Here is a 23,223-nt window from a genome sequence, read left to right as displayed (position 1 = left end):
GATCATCCCAGTAGCTCCACAAACAGCATCCCTAAGCCACCAGGTCCAAAGGTTTTCAAGATGCATTTTGATGATGTTGGCCAGTGATTTAGCAGAAGCTGTAATGCAGCTCATAGCATTCCTGGGGGAGCTTCCTAACCTGAGAGCTTAGAGAAATGTATCCAGAGGAGATCCATACAAACCGCATCACCAGGATCATCACAAAGACCCCAAGCATTGCTCCCTGCGCTTTGGCCACCATTGGCCTTCAGCTTGTGCGGAGCTGGCTGTGGTGTGGTGGCAGCTGCAGCCAGTGACATTTCTGCAAGCATGGAGGAGAAAATCAGCCCTCCCAGGGAAACAAAGCAGAGGAGCTGCTGGCTCCCTTTGGGGAAAGGGATTACCAGCCTGAGAACAAAGCTATGGATGCTTCCCCCAAAGCACACTGCTCATGCTGGTATTAACGTTTCAGGCACTGCATACAAGACTGCCCCAGAAGCAAGCACTGACATGCAAGCATATAAGCTCCTAGGTCTGAGCACTGGCCAAACAGCTCACCACAGCGGTGCCAGCTGGGGGCATTGGGCAAGCAGGGCAAGGAGAGCTCTACCGTGTCCAAAGCGAGATGATTTATCAGTGCGCCCACAGGACCTGGCTTGCAGGACAGCCACACCATTATGAGAGATGCTGCACGTGACAGGGGATGCAAATCTACACAGAACACTGAGGGAGGAGAGAGGTGCCAGCTTTATTGTAAGCCAAAGCCTTAATTGCTCTGCTCCAAATTACAACTGCGGGACTGGGTGAGCTCATGCACCCAGCAAGCCTTTTAGAGCAGCTTATCACCATCCAGCGGGTTCAGAAAAGCACAGCGTGAGGAACCAGCACCTAATCCTAGCTCCTGCAGTCAGTCAGAGCGCCTTGTTCAGCATTACCTGCTCCTTTAGGGTAACCTGAGAGGATACAAGAAGACAACAGTGCAAGCAGCAGCTTAGCAAATATGACTAACTACTGCAGGCAGCACGTTTTAACTTGGCTTTAGGCATGCTGACAGGAAATAACATAATCAGAAGCCATCAGGCATGAGAAGGTGAAGAAGGAAGAGAAGGGCCACCCCCTTGGCAGGGCTGAGACAGCAAGGTTATTTACAAAACAGCTGGTAGATATACGTCTTATTTATACAGGATAAGAAAACTAAACCCCTCTGCTGTTAGTTCTCTTTGTGTTATGAGCAGGATCATTTAATAATATACAGTTACTTCACACAGATTAAGATAGAAGTAATTAAAGGAAAGGTTGTGCTCTGAGGCAGAGTTCCCCTGGCGCTCAATCCTAGTCTATGGGGAAGCTCTCACTTGTAGGCACCCCCAAAATCAAATCCCCAGACTTCAGACCATTTTCCCCAGCAGCATAGCTGTTGTGTCTTTTGAAGTAACATTTTAGGTTTAAATTCAGATCTTTATCCTCCTTTCTTACCTTTAACTTCTCGCTAGTTTATTATCCATACAGCCATGAATTTCAGAATGCCTTGCCTCGTTAACATGCAAACTCCCCTTTGATGTGTCTCTGTTACACCACACTCTGGCCATTCAAGGCCAGGCTGGATGTGGTTCTGGGCAACCTGATGTAGATGAAGATGTCTCTGCTCATTGCAGGGGGTTGGACTGGATGAGCTTTGAAGGTCCCTTACAACCCAAACCCTTCTGTGATTCTATGTGCATTGCTGAGAGCCCAGGTTCATGGGGCAGGTTCCCATGCTCCTGCCAGGTATCAGTGATCAGGGCTTCCTCCCTGCCCTGATGAAGAACCTGAAGATCAGAGTTAGGAGGATATTAAGGCTTAGAAGGAGACCTGCCTTGGTACCAGAGCTGGGAACAAGGTCTCCTGTGAAATGTTTTCACCTGAAAGCAAAATAAATCGATGTAGATCCCTGATACAAAGCACTGCCAGGATGCCAGGAGGCTTTTGGCTTGCCAGGAACCTAGAAGAAATAATTTGAGCCCAAGTGAGGTTGACATCAAGATTTTCTTTCTTTCCTCCCCCCTCTATGAGCTCACTGGTGAACCAGAAGCGATGGTTTTGGCCATCTTGAGAGTAAAATCACAACAGCAGCAAATGCTTTTCAGGTGCCTCAGTGAAGTATGAAACTTGCTCCTTCTTTTCTGTCTCTTCCCATGTGTGTGTGCATTTTGAGCCTCCTTTCACGTCCGCGAGAGCCTAACTTCAGTCCTCTTGCAGCAGGAAAACGTTAAACCGTATTTGTTCCAGCTCTCCGTGATTTTTCTTGCCTGCACAGCACACACAGGCCATGGCGTGGGCACTGTGCCACAAAGGTGCCTCCAGCACTGCCTCAGTGCACAGGTGCTGCTTTGCACCCACACTGGGGGGACCCAGACAGCATCCTTGGGTCAGGGCATTGATGGCTTCAAAGGGACAAGGAGAGGGGAAAAAAAGAAACCAATAAACCCAAGTGATGCACAACATCAACAACAATCGCTCACCATCCACCGACCGATACCCAGCCCGACCTGAGCAGCAACTGGTCCCTTCTGGGTGACTCCCCCCCAGTTTATATACTGGGCATGACGTGCTGTGATATCGAATACCCCTTTGGCTGGTTTGAGTCAGGTGCCCTGTCTCTGCTTCCTCCTGGCTTCCCCTCCTCACTGGCAGAGCATGAGAGACTGAAAAGTCCTCGGTCAGGGTAAACATTACTGAGCAACAACTAAAAACATTGGTGTTATCAGCGCTGTCTCAGAGTGAAGTTGAAAACACAGCACTGCACCAGCTACTAGGAGGGAGAAAAATGACTGCGACTGCTGAACCCAGGGCAGGAACCAATGCAGCAGCTTTCCACAGTGATGAACCCAAGGGAACAAAGCAGCAGAGGGATGCTCTGTAGCCGAACATTCCCATCCCGCTGAGGCAGCCTAACCCTGACTTCTCGCTCATGCTTTTTATAAAGCTACTGACATTTGAAACAAAGCAATCTAATTAAAGAATAAATATTTAGCTTGAAACGGGCAGGCAGGTATCCAGGCCCATCTTCTGACATGATGCATGATCCGCCGGGAGCTGTGCCGCGGGCATTGTGTGCTGTTCAAACCCAATTTAAAAATACATGGCGTGGCAGCAAAAATAGACATGACCCTCGGCACAACCATCACCGCACACATAAACAGCTCCTGTAAAATGCCACCAGTGATTTGCGTGGCAGCAGTGGAACAGCATCACCCTTCCTAAGTGCTGCTGTGATGAGCCCATGTGAACACCACTGCAGCACATTCCCATGGCAAGGCTTGCACAGCTGCCTCAGTTTTGGAACCCCAAATTGGGTCCCAGCCTTTCCTGAAGCCCTAAGGGAAATTCCTGTCCCCTTATGCACATGACCTGACGTCCAGCTCTTGGCATGCTGAGAGATACCTGAAATGACTCTGCTACCTCTGCCACATCTAAATTGTTGTGACATCTAAGTGACAGGTGAGAGCCAGCAGTGTGGGGAAAATAACCTTTTCACCCTTAAACACTGAGGAGCTCACATCCAAGCGTTCATACCCCAGAGATGCTGAGAAGCATCTGCAGGGATGCAGGATGCAGAGATGCAGGAGCAGCAGCACCAGCTCCAAGCCCACAGGCGCGCCTGGAGGTCGACCCAGTCCAAGAGCTTTGGCTCAAACCCTGGTGCTTCCAAAGCAGCCCTCAGTAGCAGCAGAAGGGGATTCAGGCACAACCCCAGCTTTGGTGAGAGGGGTTGGGAAACACGAGCTATAGGGCCACACTCCACCCCTGAATGGGAAAACCATCTCTGAGTGACCTGAGCCTGTGCTGGGTCCCTACAGGAGCAAAGGGGTATGACCTCACACGTGTGGCTCCACGTGAAAGCACAGCTACCTGCAAGACCTAATGCAGTCTAGAGGTAAAAGAGATATGAGAGACCCTTTCAGACCCACCTTGGTACCCATACGTGGGAAACCAACAGGGCATTTATGGGGTTAGATACAGAAGGAAAACCCTAAAAGAGGTATCTCTGGGATGGTAAAACAAAAGCCAGCAAATCACACCATACCACTGTGTTGGTGTACCCACATCCCAGGGAAGGCATTAACCAAGCAATGCAGTGTCTCCACGACGCCATCCTGATGTCTAATGGCCCACGTGTTTTGATATCAGAAAAGTGTAAATTGCAGCGATGACAACTTCAAGCCAACTTCAAGCAGGTGGTACCAGACCCAGGTCCATCGTGGCCCTGACTATTCCCATGGGTAAGACACAGTTCAGGGTGCTGCTGAAGCCACATCCAGGCAGCCCACATGCAGAGCAAGTCAAGAGGGGATGCTCTGTGTCCCAGGAGGCAGGCTAGACCTGGCTTTATTTGCTCTGGGTCCTCATTTTAGTTCTATCTGCATGAGCAGATCATAAAGTACAACTTAAAATATGCCTTTCTGATTTTGCTGCCTTGGATCATCCTGTGTGCTCCAGCCCTGTCATTCCCGTGGGTCATTCCTTTGGGCACGTTCACGGCATGTGGTTTCTCTGGCATAGACGGTGAAATGGCAGTGTCTAAAAGCACTCCTATTTCCCCCAAAGCCTGGAGTCAAATTGAAGCCAGAAACATTTCTGGGCATGAGGCTTGGCTCTGGACATGTTAGGACTTTGTCCCGTAGGGAATGCCTGGCTGCCAAAGGGCAGAAGTGAAGGGTTTGGACAAGATAACTCCCGCTCTGCAGCAGTCTCTGAGCAGCGCAGCAGAGCTCAGCACCTGGGACCTGATCATTTGCAAGGCAGAAGAGATTCACCCATTGCTGGTTTTCTCCTCCTGGCAACTCTTGCTATGTTTCGGGCACAGATGTTCAGAATCAGTGCTGGTAACCGATCTAGAAACACGTGGCCCCAGGAGACCCACAAAGCTTCAGTAGCAGGGAGGGAATGGAGTGGATGCATTTGGTGAGAAACATCTCCAGGGTTCGCCTCAGGGCCCAACTGTTTTCCAAGACATGCTTTCTACGCACCTTGGCTTGCTGGGATCTCAGCCTTGGCAGTGCCCATAGGATGCTCCTCAGTGCCTCTGGGGCCTCTCAGCTGTGAGGATCCAACACCAGAGCATCAAGCACCTCACATCTTTCCAAGGAGACCCAAGTTCAAACCCACCGTGCATCTGCCCAGCTCAGGCTGTTGCCTCACAGGAACAACCTGGCTCTTGGCTCTGCACCATGGCCACACCAGTGCCATCAGCCGCCGAGGGAAGAGGGATGTTCAGCCAAGGTGTTTCTCACAGCACCACATCATTTTGGTCAAGGTGTTTCATTTCTAATGGAGAAGCTTGAGGAAAAGCAGCTGCCAAAGACGTGCAAAGCAGGATGAGAACACACCATGGGCAAGGCTCCAGAGCACTCATTTTGTTTTCTTCAAGTGGGTTTATTACCCACCTGGTAGAGAAGCGGGTTGGTTGCCTTTTCCCAATATGAGAAGCCAGGGGAGGCTGGGAGGCCGCTCACCCCCAGCCACAACTCACATACTCCACATGCTTTTTCTTCGCCCTAATGGGAAACACTTAGAATCATAGCACCATAGAATCGTTAGGCTTGGAAAGGACCTTAAGTTCCAACCCCCCTGCCACGGGCAGGGACACCTCACACTAAACCACGCCACCCAAGGCCTCATCCAACCTGGCCTTGAACACCACCAAGGATGGAGCATTCACAGCTTCCCTGGGCAACCCATTCCAGTGCCTCACCACCCTCTCAGTAAAGAATTTCTTCCTTATATCCAATCTAAACTTCCCCTGTTTAAGTTTGAACCCATTACCCCTTGTCCTGTCACTACAGTCCCTAATGAAGAGTCCCTCCCCAGCATCCTTATAAGCCCCTTTCAGATACTGGAAGGCTGCTATGAGGTCTCCACGCAGCCTTCTCTTCTCCAGGCTGAACAGCCCCAACTTTCTCAGCCTGTCTTCATACAAGAGGTACTTAAACACGTGGCCAAGGAAACACGGTGAGCAAAGCTCCCTGCACACCGCACAGTTATTCATCACCACCAAGAGAAACACCCCCCCCCCCCCGGTTCCCTGCCATGGGACCAGGTCATGGCCTGCAAGTCCCAGTGGATTTTCTGAGACACCTCCCTGCTGCAGCTCTGAGCACCCCAGGCCATCGCTGGAGGCCTTGGATGAGCACTGCTCCCATGAGTGGGGTTTAGCAAGAAGACAGTGGCTGATGGTGAGGAAATGTTTCACCATAGCCCACAGCTCACTGATGGTGGTGGGCACTGTTGGCTCGCCAGCGTCCATGCTGCTCAGCAGAAAGACCCCTGCTACTTAGGCTGGTGTGGACAGGTCCTGACTGCGTGTTGCAGGTAGTATTTACCATCACTGGCAAGCCTGAGGGAATGGCATGTTTCACCCAACCCTGTGGTTAGCCCAGGTATTTGCTCCTGTCAAGTCAAAGCTATTTGAGAGCCCAGGGCTGATTTGCTGTTTTGCACAGCCCCTCAGTGACCCAAATTGCAGAGCTGGGCTCTGCCTGGCCTACACACAACAGCCCTCAGCCACAGCAGGACCTAGATCTCAACCGGCGATGAGTTGGCTGCAGCATTAGCTGTCATCTCCTGCCTTCAGGGCTGAGTCTCACCCAGTTTCACCCTGAGCAGTGCGTTAGACTCATCTCTCTGGACCTCGGCTCAGTTGCACCCATGCCACAGCACTAGTGGCAAGAAAGAGTGGATCAGTTCCATTCCTACGCCACGAGCCCCATTGCTGGTCTGGGGAGGAGAAATCAGTGCATTATGCCCGGGTCACAGCTGTGCAGCAACTCATTCCTCACCCTCCAAGGCAAGCTCAGCAGCCACTGGCTTTTCCCCAACCCTGAACATTTGGTTTGCCTTCCAAACTTTCCATTCAGCCCACCATGATGCAGGTATGAAACCTCCTACCACCACTGCACTGGATTGTGCCTGTTTTCCCTTCTCCTTTTCCTTCCTCCATAGCTGAACGTGACATGGGAGCAGGCAGGAAACCCCTGGTGCCTTGCCCATGATCACGCTGGGGTGAAACAAAAGCCCTCCCAAGCCTCCCATGCTCAGGGCACCAGTATCTGCATCCACCCTTCACTGGAAGGAGACCTGCCTCCATCCTCAGTGGAAGCATGGGGACAGCCAGTAGCATCTTGCCAGCATGAGCCATGCAGGGCCAAAAGCAGGAGCTGTTTCAAGGGAGCAGCATCTCTTGGAGCAGAGGCAGCAGAACCAGGATGCTCTGACCAAAGAAGTAAAGCCTCAGTGTTCTAAAGGCAAAGGGAGGTTTCCCAGCCTCCCAGTGGGGAGGACGGTTGACATCCTCTCAAGAATAGGAGAGGGCTGCAGTGCTCTGAGGCTGCAGATGAGTGCAGAGGCTGCTGCAATAGAAGCGCAAACCAAATGGACCTGCTGTTGCTGCAGAGCTCCGTGAAATCGGTGATTTCTGAGAGGAGTTTGGCTGGAGAGCGCCGGCACTATGAAAACCAAAGTGACTTTGGGCTTGGGCGCTTCCTCCTGGCACACAAAAAGGTGATTCCTGATTCAGAGGATGAGGAACATCATCAAAAGGAGCTGGGACAGAGCTCGGTGTTTACACATGGAAGAACAAGGCAGGCACCAGGAGCAGATATATTTATACCCATCCATTAATAAAAGAAGCCGAGTCAACCATACCTTTGTGCTAAAGTTAGAGCACAGCACTCCGCATGGCCTTAAAAAGGCAAGAACGTTTCCACAAACTGGGACAGCTGCTCCCGGTGTTGGCTCCGCGCATCCTGTCCCCGGCACTGGGAGCAGGAGCCAAACGTGGAGAGGCTTCTCCATGCCAGAAGGCTGACTCCAGGGGTCTGGTCATGGGGTGACGGCCACTGCACATCAAGAGACCTGCAGAAGACAACGACCTCTTCCCATAAGCAGAAATCCTCTGGCTTTGACTCCAGCGCTCTTTGCTTCCTCAGTCATGGGGCTCACACAAGCCTTCACCTCCACATGGGAGAAGCCATCAGGGCATCAGGGCCACATGGATGAGGACTTGGTTGGTGAGGCTGCGTCCATCAGCCAGAAGAGGGAAGGGGAGCAGCATCCAAGGGTTGCAGGTTTGGGTTAGGGAAGGGTCAGTGCGAGCCCAGGGGGAACAGAGAGCACCCAGAACAGTCAATGGCTCATCCTCAGTTGGGGTTATATCAATATTGCTGCCCAGGATGGATCACTGGAAGCTTCTGGATCAGGACTTGACATTTAGAAAGGCTTCAGAAATAACTAACTGCAGCAAGCCCCTTAACACACAGGTAAGGCTGGAGCTGGGTGGCCTCAATTCCCAGGCACCAGGGTGTGTTACAACAGTGACTGGTAGGAAAGGCCTAGGAAAGTTGGATCTTTGTTCCTTGCTTCTAGAAAGCGATTAGTTGTGCTTCTTCTTGCCAATAAACATGAGCTCTTGCAGTCATTTCCCTGTCTGCCATCCCTCTTCCCTCCCCACTCCAGCCCATGAACCGTACTGGAAGCTCTCTGCTGAACTGGTCCCAGCTCATGTGGAGCCGCAGGAGCCAGCACTGGATGTGCTGTGGCAGAAATGACCACGCTTCAGGCAAGCTGAGAACAACCACAAGCCATAGATAGTGTTTAAATCAGTGTTAAGTGCATCACAGTTTTTGTTCTCCATACCCCAGTAAAAACAGCCACAAGTGACAACCAGTCCCAGCCTGGGAAGGGAAGGAAACAGGACTGAGAGCAAGCATAGGAGGCTACGGGTTCCCTCTCACCTTGCAGGATGTGTTGAAGTTGTTGGCATTCCAGCATGGATTTCACTCCTGACCTCAAGCTGAAGATGCTACAGTTACATGAACTTGACCGACCTTTGAGCAAGACCTATGCCTTGGGCCTCCAGGGGTTTCTTCCAACCAACATTATTCTATGACTTTGTGATTTCCTGTATGAAAACATAAAGGAAGCATGCAGATCTCCCCCTCCCTCTCCTGTCATCCAGAGGGATGCTCAGGCTGCCATCCCTAAGCTCCTATAGTCAGTAACAGGCCAGCAGCAAAGTCTGGAGAACGGGTCAGCTTCCCACTGAGGTGGGGATCAGGGCTTCTTCCCGCACTTCCAGGCTCAAATCTCCTGGGGCAGCTGGTCAGCACCAGTGTAAGACACAGCCTTAGCGCTCACACTGACCTCAGCCTGGAGCTCTTCTGCAAATTCAGTTTGGGTCTATCAATCATTTCAATATGATCCAAATGCTCTCCAGCAAACGTTATCATTTAGTGACTGTCCCACCGCGCCACTGCCGAACACAGCTGCACAGCACAAGGATCCTTGCTCAGCAGCCATGTCGGTGGACCTCGGGCTGGCACTGAGCCCTGCGGCCTGAAGCCCATGTCGAGGTTGTCACCAAACCCTCTTCTGAGTTACTTCCTGATGTGACGGAGGGACCCTCACTTAGTAGATGCTACCTTTACACACTGAAATAGGCACTGTGGCTTGCGGTGGACAATGGGCAGCTGTGACTTGTGGGATTTGCCTTTTATTCATTATAATTACTTATAGTTTACAGAAAGGGAATTCATTAAATGAGCAGTGTTCATTTCCTTGGCCAGCTTGCAGTGCATCCAAGGAATCTGTATCTGCTTCCTTTGACCAGCTCTACTTTTGATAAACCCATCTTAAGCAATGCAATTATCATAGACTCATAGAACGGCCTGGGTTGGAAGGGACCTTAAAGCTCATCCAGTTCCAACCCCCTGCCATGGGCAGGGACACCTTCCACTAGACCAGGTTGCTCCAAGCCCCGTCCAACCTGGCCTTGAACACTGCCAGGGATGGGGCAGCCACAGCTTCTCTGGGCAACCTGTGCCAGGGCCTCACCACCTTCACAGGGAAGGATTTCTTCCTAATGTCTGATCTAAATCTACCCCCTTTTAGCTTAAAGCCATTGACTGAAATACCATATTACAACATTCTGAATGACTTACGAGTGAATCCCAGGATCAGCCATTTTACAGCTTTGCCTTGAAATGAAGGTAGGCAGGAAGACCTGGAGCACCTTTGCTTCGCTCTGGAAGCATGCCTCTGCACTACCTTTCTCCCAGCGCAGAGGAGCGTTGTTTCAAAGCCTCTCCCTGTCTCCTGGATGCAGAATTCCCATACCAGCTCTTCCACAACAATTATTCAGCCCTGATTTCCAGGCATCTAATTTTAGCAGTCACTGTTGAACATCCTCTCGAGTTATTGTTAGAATGAAATGAGGCTCATCTGACAGGAACACACTGCAGCTCCTCAGTAAATACCGGGAAAGAATGCTTAAGGAGCTCAGGTGCCTTCCTGCATCTTTACCAACAACCCCACTATGCAGGGACCCACCTCATCCCACCCCTTTTGGTCCAGGTACCCTGCATTTCCAAAAGCAGCAAAGTCCTGTGCCCACCTCAGCTGTACTGAGCGTACTTCACTCCATCATTTTGCTCAGTTACCAGTTTCCATAATTACTTGTAAATTTGCCACAGGGATTTATTATTTATCATTTTTAGGATCATTTCAGCTAAAAGGGCATCTGATGATATGCACATATATTTGCATGAGCTCTTTTTCTTGAGGATCTCTTAAGTAGTTCATAGAATATGAATGAATTTCTGCTTGTCTGCAGCGCTACTCCTTTTACAGGCAGGACAACAAGGGGCCGTCATTAGGAGACATGTCCAAACTCCCAGAGGAAATTTATGCCGAGCACAGGAACACCGGCTTCCAGTGGTGTGTGTTAACTATTAAACCTGCTCTAACACAGACAGCGGGAGGCTGGCAACACAGGCATTAAAAGAAAATGCTGATACTGTAATTTGAAGTCGTTGTCTCTCCTTCCACACCAACAGGTTCAAACACAGATTAGGCTTGGAAAGAGAGAAAAAACCCCAGGCTCCTTATCAGATAGCAAACAAACGGCCCTTTTCTGCTAGCAAGCAGCTATGGGAAAGAACAGCAAGGAAAGGTGCTGGTGTTATGAACAGGGCTGGGATTTTGCCCTTCACAGAATCACAGAATAGTTTGGGTTGGAAGGGACCTTCAACAGGCATCGAGTCCAACCCCCTGCAATGAGCAACTTCAAGTAGATACAGACTGCTCAGCACCACATCCAGCCTTGGGTATCTCCAGGGATGGCGCATCCACCAACTCTCTGGGCAACCTGCTCCAAGGCTTTGCCCTTTATCACTGTTAAGATGCTATCATTCTCATTCTTCACACCAGCCTCTCTTCTTTGTGTTTTACCTGCTAGGGATGTAAACCAGCAAAGTACATCCAGATGCACTGAAAAACAGACAACACATGGGAGCCAGCAGACTGGTGTTTCTCTCTTTTATTTAAAAACAGTGCTTCATTACCATTTGCAAAGGGTTAGGAAGGGTTTCCCCCCTTGCTTAGAGTTTATAAAAGCCAGCAACATGATCAATAATTTATACACATGGATAGTAATACAAAAAAAAGGAATAAAAGCTAAAGATCTAACTACTCCGACCTTCACAATTCCAGCTACTTGATAATAATAGGAATAACCCAATGAATACTGTATGGTCTGAAAGCTACTATACAATATGATACTTAACGAGGGAGGGCGGGAAGTTAGAGGCTGTCACAAAGCCCTGGGATGCAGATACTGCTTCTCCAGAGTCAGCAGGGAAATGGGACCCTGGGCAAGCGGCTCGGGCGTCCTAGGAAATGATCCAGGGGAAGGGAACGCATCCCACTCGGGACACATCCTGTTCCCCGGCGGTACCTGGCAATGGGAGGTGCTGGGGAGACCGCGTGAAGGGGCAAGTCCGTCGCTGCCTTTGGAGGTGCTGCGGCATCTCAGCCTCGCACTGAACGTCTCCAAGTCTCAAGTAGATCAGCCTGTGAGGTCAGTAAAATACTCCACCAGCTCCGTGTCGCTCTACAGCCCTGGTTCTCATCTGCTGTCAGCCCCAGGTTTTAGCTCCAGCTATTTACAAGCGGGATTTATCATATAAAAAAAAAGAAAAAAAAAAAGAAAAAAAAAGAAAAAAAAAAAAAAAAAAAAAAAAAGGAAAAGTCCCAAACCCAAATCACATCCCCTGGGGTAAGAGAGGATTATCTCGTCGCTTGATAACGCAGCTGAATCGAGCTGCTGAAACTACAACACGCGCACACACAAAATACTGTGAGCAGGAAAAGAATGAGTAGAAAAACATGACCAAAACTGAGATTACTGATGTGGGAGAGGCCCAAATTCCGTAAGGAATTCCCTCCTCGGGGAAGCAACAAACCCCTCCAGCAGCAGAGAGCTGGGAAGCTGGCAAGAGATTTACTGACCCACTTGAGAACAAACAAGCAAACAAAAAGGAGAGTAAAAAAGCAAATCCATTCCTAAGATGAACCGGCACTTTGCTGACTGCCAGCCAAGGCAATGTGCGGGTGGACGGCTTCAGACACCAGCAATCTCCTGGTGAAATCAGGCAAGGGGTTTTGGCTGATGTGCTCTTGCTCTACCACGAGTCAAGAGGCAGCGTGGGAAGCCCCAGAGCCTGTTTGCCAAGGGCCCCATTTCACGCTCTGGCTATCAGACTCCTGCTTGCCTTGTTGGCTGGAGTTTTTACTGTAGAAGAGAAGTTTAACCAGGGTTGGAGGGCAGAGAGGGCAATCAATAAGGTGGGGGTGGAGGGAAGGGGCTTTTCAGACATTAACATCACCAAAAATAGTGTTTTATGCAACAAAGAATCAAGTCTCACTGGTGTATACTACAAAATGTTTGACGTTTCCCAAGAGCATGTCAAAATAAAAACACAAAGAAGTTTACATTGGATGTTCATCTTGTTCACTAGGTTGGGTTGTTTTATTTCCCCCCCTCCTATATCGAAACAGTGCAAACAGGTAACACACTTGAAAACATCACCCCTCTGCACCAAAGACAGCGTTCCCCTGACCCTGCCAGGCTGGAGGGCCACAGCAGCAGGCTGGCTGTGCCCGCTGCTTTCCCTTTGGAGCTAGACTCGGCGAAGGTGCTCCCCAGAGCTGGTGTTTGGGTTTCCCTTTATTGAATTCCTAAGTGCTCCCCAAACCCGTTCTCCACTTGCCTCCTCCTTCGGGGCTGGGATGGGAAGGTACACATAGGGATGGCTGGGAGCTGGGAGGCTCAGCTCTGTATTCCCTGCTGCCGTGAAGCTATGGGTGCTGGAACTGAAACCCCAGTAGCCAGCTCTCTTTTGGGGCAAGGAAATAGTTTCATTAACCGTTCCACAACTAGAACTCGAGCCAGCTATTCAGGTAACCCTCCTCAGCTCTCGCGGTGCAGTTCACATCCGTAAGGTCTCAAAATGGGTGAGAACAGGGGATATGCTTTCACTTCACTTTAGGGACAGGGAAGTGAGGTCTAGAGTAGCGACATGACTGCTCCATGATGACCCTTGAGGATAGCTGACAGAGCCCAGCCCAAAACACAGCTCTTGGCCTCCTATAAGCTAGCGCTCTTCTTGCTGGGCAAGTCTGCTCTCTCTCGGGCACTGAAACAGCTGAGCCAGAGCTATTTTGAAACATAGCTTTGTCAAGCTGAACTCACGAGACAGCATCCACATAACTGCTTAACCTGGGAGAAGCTGGCTCTAGCAGGCTCATACTGAGCTCCCCGTTGTCTCCAGGTGCCATCATGGCTTTACTTAGAAAAGCTAACCCACCTACAGCACTACAGCCTCCCTAGCACGGGGACAGCAACAACGGTTTGTTAACATGCTGGGTATCAATATAACTTATTCCCAGTGGAGAATATGCTATACCAGCAGAAGTCACCTTTGTACCAGCACAACTGTACCCACAAGGAAAGACAGACCAGCATATTAAATAAATCAACTCTTCAATCCAAAATTTTATCAGTACAATATCATGTGCTGGCCAGACCTATTGCAAGACAGTACAAACAGCAACACTTAAAGAAACATCTTTTCCTCTACACCAAGAGGAATCCCAGATGCCACCAGACTAGAAGGTGACACATAGCAAGCTATTTGCCAGGCTGCCTGTGCGGTTTCCCTCAGAAAGCCAAGCCCTGCTCTGCGAGGGACCTGTGGCTGCAGACCCATCTCAGGGCAAGCACTAGCTGCCATCGGTCAAATAAGCCAGGGCCCAGTTTAATTCATTAAGTGTAATTAATTTTGCATAGGGAGATATAGGCTTTGTCCTCACTTCTTTAGAAGATGGATATAGCCACGGCTTGGTTACTCTGAATGCATATCAAACCAGTTCATAACACATCTGAGTGAAACCAGAGCTGTTGTTTGCCAAGAGGGAAGAAAGGCTCAAGAGCTCTCCCACCGTGGCCCAACACTCACTCAAAATTCCAGCTGGCATGCAAGTTTCTGGGAGGTCCAGTGCTCTGGAGACCTGGAACCAGTGAGCTCCCTCCAGCCCCCAGCCGTGCAAGCATCCCGGCATCCCCTCTGCAGCAGGAAGCTGGGGTATCAGCAAGCTGCCTCAGCGGGCATCCTGCAGCATTAACTACAGAGTCAAGGAGACACTGGCTGGCTAATGCACTGGAAGAGCCTGGCAGGGAGCGACCGGAGCAGGCCAGGCTCGGATACAGGAGAAATCAGGCTGGATGGTCTAGAGCAGGTATTCCTCAGAGATCATACAGCAAGGGACTACAGCCCTGCAAGGGCTGGGCGCTTCTGCACTAAACCCCCCACTCTCCTAACGTACTCGGGTGGGCTGAAGCTGCCATGCATAGACTCTGCTTGGAGGCAGAAACGGGGCTGGCCTCCCTACTCCTAGAGAGGCCAAGGGGCAGGGGGGGATTGCAGGCAGCACTGCCAGGGCAGGGGAGGGCATTGGGGCAGTCAGAACCAGCTGAACTGAAAGGCAGGAAAAGGGGCAGAGGGATGAGCAACCACCACTGCCAGGGCTCCACAAGCTGCGTTCCTCCTGCTCGCAGCCTGCTGCACCAGAACTGCCTGCGGGCGAGGGAAGGGATGGCCTCACACAGCCCCTCTGCTCACAGGTAGGTAGAACAAGTCCAGTAGAGACTTCTGCTGCAGAAGTCCCCTGGCTGCCCTGCGGTGGAAACGGCTCCCCTTGAATATGACTATTTCTCCCACCAGTCCTCACTCCCCCCTACCCCAACTCAGGCAGTAGAAGCCCCCGGCCACCCTGAGTGCCCCTCATTTCCTAGATATTGTGAAAGCCCCAACACGCTGTTCCCCCCTCCCCATTTTCAAGCTAACTAAAATATTTATATACAAACAACAAAAAAATTGTCATAACAGCAACAAACCAAACTTTGGCTTGGAAAACAAAAAAAGTTTAAAAACCAACAATAAAACCAGAAAGAAAAAAAACAAACCCAAAAGGTGGCCAACAGGCTGGCAGTTTGGTGTCCCCTTTATCTAGCTATTCCTCCAGAGAATCAATAGCTTCAGGGTCTCTAGCTTAACTAATGGCTTCCCCATTCTTCCCATTCGAGGTGCCTCCTCTCTGCCACACACAGAGAGGACACGTGTATCGCTGGGGAAAGAGCAAACAAATTCATGGTTGTGCGTGGCTGGGCCAGGACACCTCCCTGGGAGCTCTGCGTGTCGACATCGCTTAGTGTTAAATGCAGGAGGTTTCCTATGCTGGTATCAGCAGTGGATGGAGCAGCCGGTGTATGACAGGAGTTGGAGAGGCTCCACCAACAAACCCACACTCCAAGCAGTCCTTCTGTGGGCAGTGAGCTCACCCCAGTACCCATCGAGGCAGCCTAATCAAACCACGCTTCTGCATTCCTCTGCCATGTGGTTAAGAGACCCTGCCTCTGAGCATGGGGTTACCGAGGGCACTCTAGGAGCCAGCAGCTGAGTAGGGAGGTCTGGAGAGAAGCAGCTCCCCATCACAGCACAGCTCACACGGTCATCCAAGACTGCTGACTTTAAAACACAGTGAAATCACTGTCCATGAGAGCAGAAGGGAGATGGTCTTGGGAGTCATGGAGCCTTCTGCTCAATAGTCTCTCTGATTCTGAATCTTCTAATATGTAGTGTCTATAGGGACTCGGCAGACCAGGTACACAACTTTCTATGAGAGGCTGGGCAAAACAGACTCAGGGGCTCCAACACAACTATGTAAGGGCCTGAAATAGCTCATGGTGTGAAGTTCCTATGAATTCAGAGCTTGCACAAACTGCTTCTGCCTCCCCTTAAAACTCCTGACAGAGACAAAACTACTTCAGGATCAGGTCTGGACGTAGAAGACCCTCTTCCTCCACACAAACCCACACACTTGCCCCTCGTCTCAAGCAGCTTATACATGACTTGTGTTTCCTCACTCATGTTATTTGAAACAGATTACTTGCAGAGGCACCCACGCATCCCAAGATGAACAGAAGGAGAGACCTTGCACGCTGGACCTTGGCGCATCGGAGCATGGCTCTTCTGCTAGCTTTCTTCCTCTGCGAGGCTGCACGTGCTTCACCTCTGCAAGCTTAACCACCTGCTGTCCACAACAGAGGTTCTCTGTGGGATGCTGCACTGCGTCTGCCACTCCTCGAAGAATGAAGGGGAGGAAGGGGACAGCAAGGGAGAAAGATCTTGAAAAGGAGGAAGGAAAACTAAGGGAATTACAGCCACCAGCAATGGACAACAATCAGCTAGAATATGTGGGGGGGGTGTGGGAAAGATGATCCTCATCAAAAATTCCTTTCAAAGTCTTGTCCCCTATACAGCAGGTAACAGCCAAAGTCTTTGGGCAGGTTGAGGAAGTCTTCTCTTGCCACGTCTAGAATCCTGACACTGCTGAAACTGTCCCAAACCTGTGCGCGTCAGATGGTGATAAAAATGAGGAAAGTCTCTGCATTTCCCCCATATTTCCAAATGTAAATGACTATTTCCCACCAGCACTTAGGTCCCAGCCACAGCCACAGAGTGCTTCCTTCTGCAGACCAGAAACATGGCAGGTGGAGACTTCTCTCTCACGTCCTCCTGTCTCACAGGCACCAAGCACCAGACCCAGGGAAGTAACTCTGTCTGCGTGCTCCTCATTAATTGCATGATATCAGTTTCTAACAGCTTTCCTTATCGCTAATTGCCTTTTCCGTGATTGGTAGGATAAGCTATGCACCAACATACAGACACGGAAATGCATTATTTTTACCACAGTTAAAAAAAACCCCAAAAAACAAAAACCAAAAACAGAAAAAAGAAAAAAAGAAGCACAATCTTTGGAACAAAAGAATTAAAGGCAGAAATTTAAAGGAAAAAAAAAAATACATATTCAAAGAACATAGTGAGGTATAAAAAAGTATTTTCTCCTTTGTTGTTTTTTTTTTTGTTTTGTTTTTCCTCCTCGTCTTGCTATAGAGTTCCTCTACTAGTAAATATTGCAATAGCCAGGCCTCATGAACTGGGGGGGCTGTCCCACTTGCAGGGGGCTCACGTCACTTCAGTAGGGGGCAAATCGGCTGTAGCCACCTCGGTATAAACTCGCCTGTAGAAATTAAGTGAGAGAAGAAGAGGTTATTAGGAGGAGAACTGGGAAGAAATACTCAAGACAGCACCCGAAGGACTAATAGATGTGTCCAGGCACTGACCCGCCACCGTCAGCACCTCTAAGAAGCAAGAGAGGAGAACCTTGCTTGCAAAACCAAAGACATGGCTCAGGAGGACATGCTCGTGGCCAGCCAGCTGGAGGTGAAGTTGGGCAAGTCTTGGTCAAAGGGAGTTCAGTACCAGGGAGGGGACTCCTGGGTCCTTATCTCTGAGACAGTTGGCTAGGCTGTCTTTGTAGACAGAACAGACCAGGACTTCTAGGATGCTTCACCTCACCTGAACGTGAAAGTCTAAAATAGACATGATGACTGGTATCCTAGAAGTACCTGCTTTTCTTTCACTGACCCTGAAGAGAATCTACACGATGAGCTAATGCTCCAACAGAGGTGCTACACTGCAGATATCTATATTTAGGTGTCTTTTTCTCTGAACACATTTGTATTCCAGCCTTCACTACACCACAGATACTGCGCTGGCTAGCAGATGGGCAGGCATGTGTTTTCAGCAAGCTGCTCCACTCCCCTCCAATGCCAGCATACCTCGTTCCCATCTTTGTGTAACTATTGCTGGCAGGCAGGACACCACATCCCTCCACTAGAGGAAGAGGGAACCAAGTGTAGCAGCTTTGCTGCAAAATGTCATGAGAACAACTTATTCCCTTGCTTCCTGGAACTGATATCTCAACATGCAACACGAGCCTTTAATGAAAGTGGTGCCTTGCATCTCTAACTATTGCTCATTTTTGTTCTATATTATCACCTTGATAAATTTCTACTGATTCACCAACAGTGTTCTGGCTCCTGGTATTTCTGGTCTCCTTGGCAGTAGGTGACATGCAAGACCAAGTAATAACTGGTCTCCTACAATCTGGCTCCTTTCCTAGTGCACACACACAAACATATGAACGCGGAACAACTAAGGACCTCCTCCACCAATAGGAAGGTTTTTCTGGGTGAAGTTTCATTATCTGATAGCCCAAGCTGGAAATGAGAAACAGCACAAGAAAGAAAATCCCACTTACCACAGCGCCAACTCCGTAGCTAGCGGCAGGGGCAAGGGCATGGTACGGATCTGCTGTGTACACCCTGCCATAACTGAAGAGAGGGAGAAAAGATACATAAAAATAAAAAAAAGAGAGAAAAAAAAGTCACTTCAGGGGGGCAGAGAAACCAGCTGTCTGACCACAGGCAATGGAGGAAGCTGCATGCCCTTCTACACACATGTATGCATACATGCACACACACGCAGGCAGCCCCTCTTCGAAGAGATCCTATGGGCATGCTGCCATGCATCGTATGAGATGGGCCAGAGAACAGCCTGCGAGGAGGAATGTGGCAGAAGCCATGAGCTCCACCTGTAGGAAAGAGGTCAGCACTTTTGAAATGACAGCCAGTGCATCCCTTACCGCGTGATGCAATTTGGGAGGAGAGTGACTGCTGGTGCTAGCACTACTGGCATGGAAACAGCTGCTAAATGGAAAGCAGTGAGGGGTTCTCCAGAATGAGAAGGGAGTACAAACTTTAATGGTCTCACATGTGCTAGGATTAAAACATGGCCTCGCTGCACAGGAGATAAAAAATTTTAAGGCAAGCACTCTGCTGGTGATAATCCTTTGTATCTATACAGAGCAGCACGTTACAGCATCCTAGAGTACTGTATCAGCTGAATATTACTTCACAGATTGGAAGAGAAATGCACCCAGTGATTTAAACAACCTGCCCAGAGTCGCAGAGCAAGGAGCTGGCAAGGCAAGCCAGATCTTTTGACTCTGAGGCTGTAACCACACTGCCTCCTTTGTGCAGAGAATCACAAGGATAGGGAAGAGGCCAGGATTTGTGCCAGCTCACATACACCGGAGGGCAATACTACCCGGGAGCAGAGAGACAAACCGTGCATTCAAGTCTTTCATGTTGGGTTGTGCATGCAAGTGTGCGAGTGCAAGTAAGACAAAGAAACAGGGAAAGAAGTGGAAGTGCTGTAATGGATCAATGCTCCTTGAATCCCTGAGCACAGCAAGCTATTCCCCGTGGACACCTCCCCTTACATACCCATCGCTGTAAGCTGCTGCAGCGGCTGCAGCGGCTGTGGCTGCTGTTGCAGTAGCAGGCTGTGCATATCTGTAGGCTGCATATCCACCCTGCAGGAGAGAAGAGAACTGACTTTACAGATACCTGTCCACCCACACAGAGCATAAAAAATAAAATGAAATAAAAAGTCACACACATCACAAGGAGAGGAAGTGTTTCAAACTGCATCAGCTCCCATGTCAAGTCTATCGCAAGCATCACCCGTTAACTCATGTATGTTCCTTTCCTCAGAAGGACCAGCGAGGCTCTTCCATTACCCCATTTAGCAGAAGGAATAAACTAAAAGCAATCCCAAGCATGGTTATATCCCTGCAGGAAATTAAATTTGGCATGGAGGAACTGAAAACCAGAAGAGAGCCGAAATCTTGCATGCAACGTCATTTTTATGTCCCCTTCCTCTTATGCTGGGGAAACCAGAGGCAGGTACTTGCTGTGAATGTGTATTTTAGAAGGAGACCATTCCGAAAATTTCCTGTTCTTTTCCCTCTATCTCTTTTCTTAAGCCTCAGAAACACAAAAGTCCAGAAGTTCATTTGGTCCAGATGTGTGAAAGTATCAAAAGCCAGAGAAACCCAAAAGCAATCAGGAAAAGACAGTCAGAGAAGACAGTCTCAGGGCTGGCAATAAGCAAACTGATAGTGATACCAACCAGATCGTTCTGCCCTCCCTCCATGTAAGAAGGGAATAGGTCAGGGGAAATTGTGCCAGAACAGTCGGTATTGCTGCTGCATTTCTGCCCATGCTACACACCTGTAGTTAAGGTCTTCAAAATGCTTACATTGATAGGGGCAAAGGGGCAAAGACTGCATGACAGATAGCAAAGTGGCAAAGAGGGCTCTGAAGCCCAGGTTAGATTTTTCTTTATTGTGCAATTCTGAGCGCATTTTTGTTAACTGGGGGGGGACGGGGACGGACACACACGACACGGTAAATGAACCATGGCTCTGATTTGCTAGAAATACAATGAGCCATAAATAACAACAGAAAATTCCAGATTGCTTCTGGCTTTATATTTTTTTCTCCAATTGACATCTCAGAGTCCAAAGGACCAGAAGGCAGACTTATGCTCTTCACATCCAGAATCAGCTCAACATGCCTCTACCACTTTTTCCCTACAGATCTTTTGCATACAAGATCAGCTCTATTACAGGACAATGTGTTTGTTCAGGAGTGCTCAGTTTTGGGCTAGAGAGCTTTGAAATTAGAAGTCATGATTTTAATTTCATTTTGGTTGCTTTTGTGGGGCCTGTGTTGGCCCCACGAAGACTAACATGCTATCCAAAATATGGCTGGGTAGCCTTTCCTATGCCAGAGGATTGTGACTTATACCCTCTTCAATCTTGTAGTTAACAGAAGAAAGAGCTACACAAATCTACACCTCTGAAACATCATCATGCTGCCCGAAAGAGATGTCATATCGCCCTTTTAATCTAATCCTGCTGTTTCAATCCTGCATTTCGGATTGATGGTTTGCGGAAGTTTAGCTTGGTACAGGTGTGCTATCACTGCACCACCATTACTGCCACCTCCAAAACACAGTGGAGATGAGAGGAATGAGGTGCAGCCTTAATCCAAATCAAACCTTCATCAACCTCACCAAGTCAAGACAACTTCGTACTGATGTCATTGTGGTATTCCTTGAAGCTTAGCAGCTTCCTGAACTCCTGATGGGGTCTGCTGTCACTTCGGCATGGTGTACCAGGCAATTCTGCCTGGCGCTACCCTCCAGCAGGGCGGCTGGCTTCAGCGTGCACCCTTATTCCCACCCTGCCCTACACTTGCCAGCCACATTCCAGATCAGAAGCCGTTTCAAATGTGCCTGGCCCATACTTCGAACATGAGAGCAAGATGCAGCTTGAAACCAAAAAGGGTTATCATGTAATTCTCTTTTAACTCATGTCTCTCATAAAGGAAAACGAAATCAAACCAAACCAAAACAAAAAGAAAAAAAGAAAAAGAAAAGAAGGGTTGGAATCAGGTGTGGGAGGGGGAATGGCGTAACATTTATTAATCAAAATTAAAAACTAAGCATGCTGACATCTGGAGCTAGAACAACCAGCAAAGTCACCACGTTCAGACTCATATTGGCTAGTTCTATCCATCCCAGCATTCTCTTGGGACAGCAGTTCGCCCTAGGCTCTACCACAAGCTCAGTGAAGTACACAGCCTCAAGTACTAGAGCGTGCAGCCACAACAACCTGCTATTACGGAAACAGTCAGTCACCACTGGAGTTAACATTCCAACCTTAACGACTCCCGCAGCCTCCCACCCTCACCCCCCAGAATGGCTCCCACCCTAGCCCTGTCCCACACCACAATGTTAATAATTATAACAAGCAATAACCCATCTGTTATATCAGAGAAGGGAACAGAGACTCCACTGAGAGATTTAGAGCGGGATGTTAACATTTCTTCAGTCAACTGCACAACAAACAAAAAAAAACAGGAGAAATAATTCATTGGAGAAATGAAGTTAAGGAATAGCTGACATGTGTATTGCTTTTAAACCATGCACTGATGCAAAACTGAAGCTACTGTTAATTCAAAAAAAAAAAGTAAATTAAAATCACAGGATAGAGGTACACACGCATGGGCAGACCTGCTCCGTTCAAAGTGGTCTGCAAATTATTCTACTTGTGTGTACTTCAAATAAACCAAAAATGGGGATTATAATGGCCATGGTACGTTCCTGTCATAGGAGCAATGAGCGTGGACAGCTGGGGGATTTCTGGCACGGGGATGTATTCAGCATGACCAGCAGGTCCAAATACACCAAAACAGGCTGAAGGAGGGAGGAGGAAAGTTGTGACTGTAACTTGTCATTTCATAAACCCTTCCACCGAGCTCTGGGACCAGTATACAGCAAAGGAGTCAGTGTGCTGGTTGCCTTACCCAGCTGATGCTCCCGTTCTCCATAACCCAGGCCCCACCTATAATTCCACCAATGTGTCTAAAACTTTGCCCAGTGCACCAGTTATTTTCTCCCGTTATTCCTGTTCACACACAACTTTAACTGGTATGCAGAGCTCATCTGTAACCTCACCTACACGGTCCTACCACCTCTAGTGATTTCTGATGCCACTCACTTTGGGTACTCTATTAAATATAAACTACAACAGAGTAGAGCATCTTCAGCAAACGTGTTTCCCAATAAAAGAGGAAGAATAACATTCTTCAAAGTTCCTTGCTAGCTGCACCACACTCCTCCAGTGCCACAACCCAGCTGCAACAGAAGACACCATTAAGTGGCACGGTCCCTGAAACCCAGCACAGCCATGCAAACTCCCACTCCATCTATTTAAGTGAAGTGATTCCATGAGGACATGTTTACCTATCTAGGTTCAGTTTTTGAAATCTTTAGCCTAATCTTAAAAGAAGTAAGTGTGGCTGAGCTTCTCCTGAAGATGTTGTTACGCCAGAGACACCTCTATCAAAGGCATAGTTTAATAGCTGCCTTGACAAGAAAATAGGGGAACTAAGGAAACGGCTTATGCATTTTTACTGGGCAGTAAGTAACAACCAAAAGGACTTTCTAAATCAAGATCAGTCCTTTCCAGTACAGTCTTCTGGACTGCCTGAGGAGAACATGAGAAAGTCAAACACAACCCTAACGTTGCTTATCTTAATTCAAGTTCTCT

The 23,223-nt window shown here is 49.0% G+C and overlaps 1 protein-coding gene across 1 annotated transcript in view; it reads right to left on the bottom strand.

Annotated features, from left to right (window-relative positions):
• Window positions 1–16,823: 16,823 nt before the first annotated feature.
• RBFOX2 (RNA binding fox-1 homolog 2) overlaps window positions 16,824–23,223 on the bottom strand; it is a gene marked incomplete at its 5' end in the record, with an annotated part of 167,324 nt that continues 160,924 nt past the window's right edge. Inside the window, 3 exons of the mRNA XM_080633585.1 lie at window positions 16,824–17,436; window positions 18,520–18,592; window positions 19,547–19,635. Of these exons, the coding sequence (XP_080489711.1) occupies window positions 17,392–17,436; window positions 18,520–18,592; window positions 19,547–19,635 (207 nt within the window). The 3' untranslated portion in view covers window positions 16,824–17,391. The remainder of the gene's footprint in view (window positions 17,437–18,519; window positions 18,593–19,546; window positions 19,636–23,223) is intronic.

The sequence above is a fragment of the Psittacula echo genome, assembly GCF_963264785.1.
Source record: "Psittacula echo genome assembly, chromosome: 1".
NCBI classification, from domain to species: Eukaryota; Metazoa; Chordata; class Aves; order Psittaciformes; family Psittacidae; genus Psittacula; species Psittacula echo.
The sequence above is the reverse complement of the archived record's forward strand: the minus strand, read 5'-3'. Positions and strand labels throughout refer to the sequence as shown.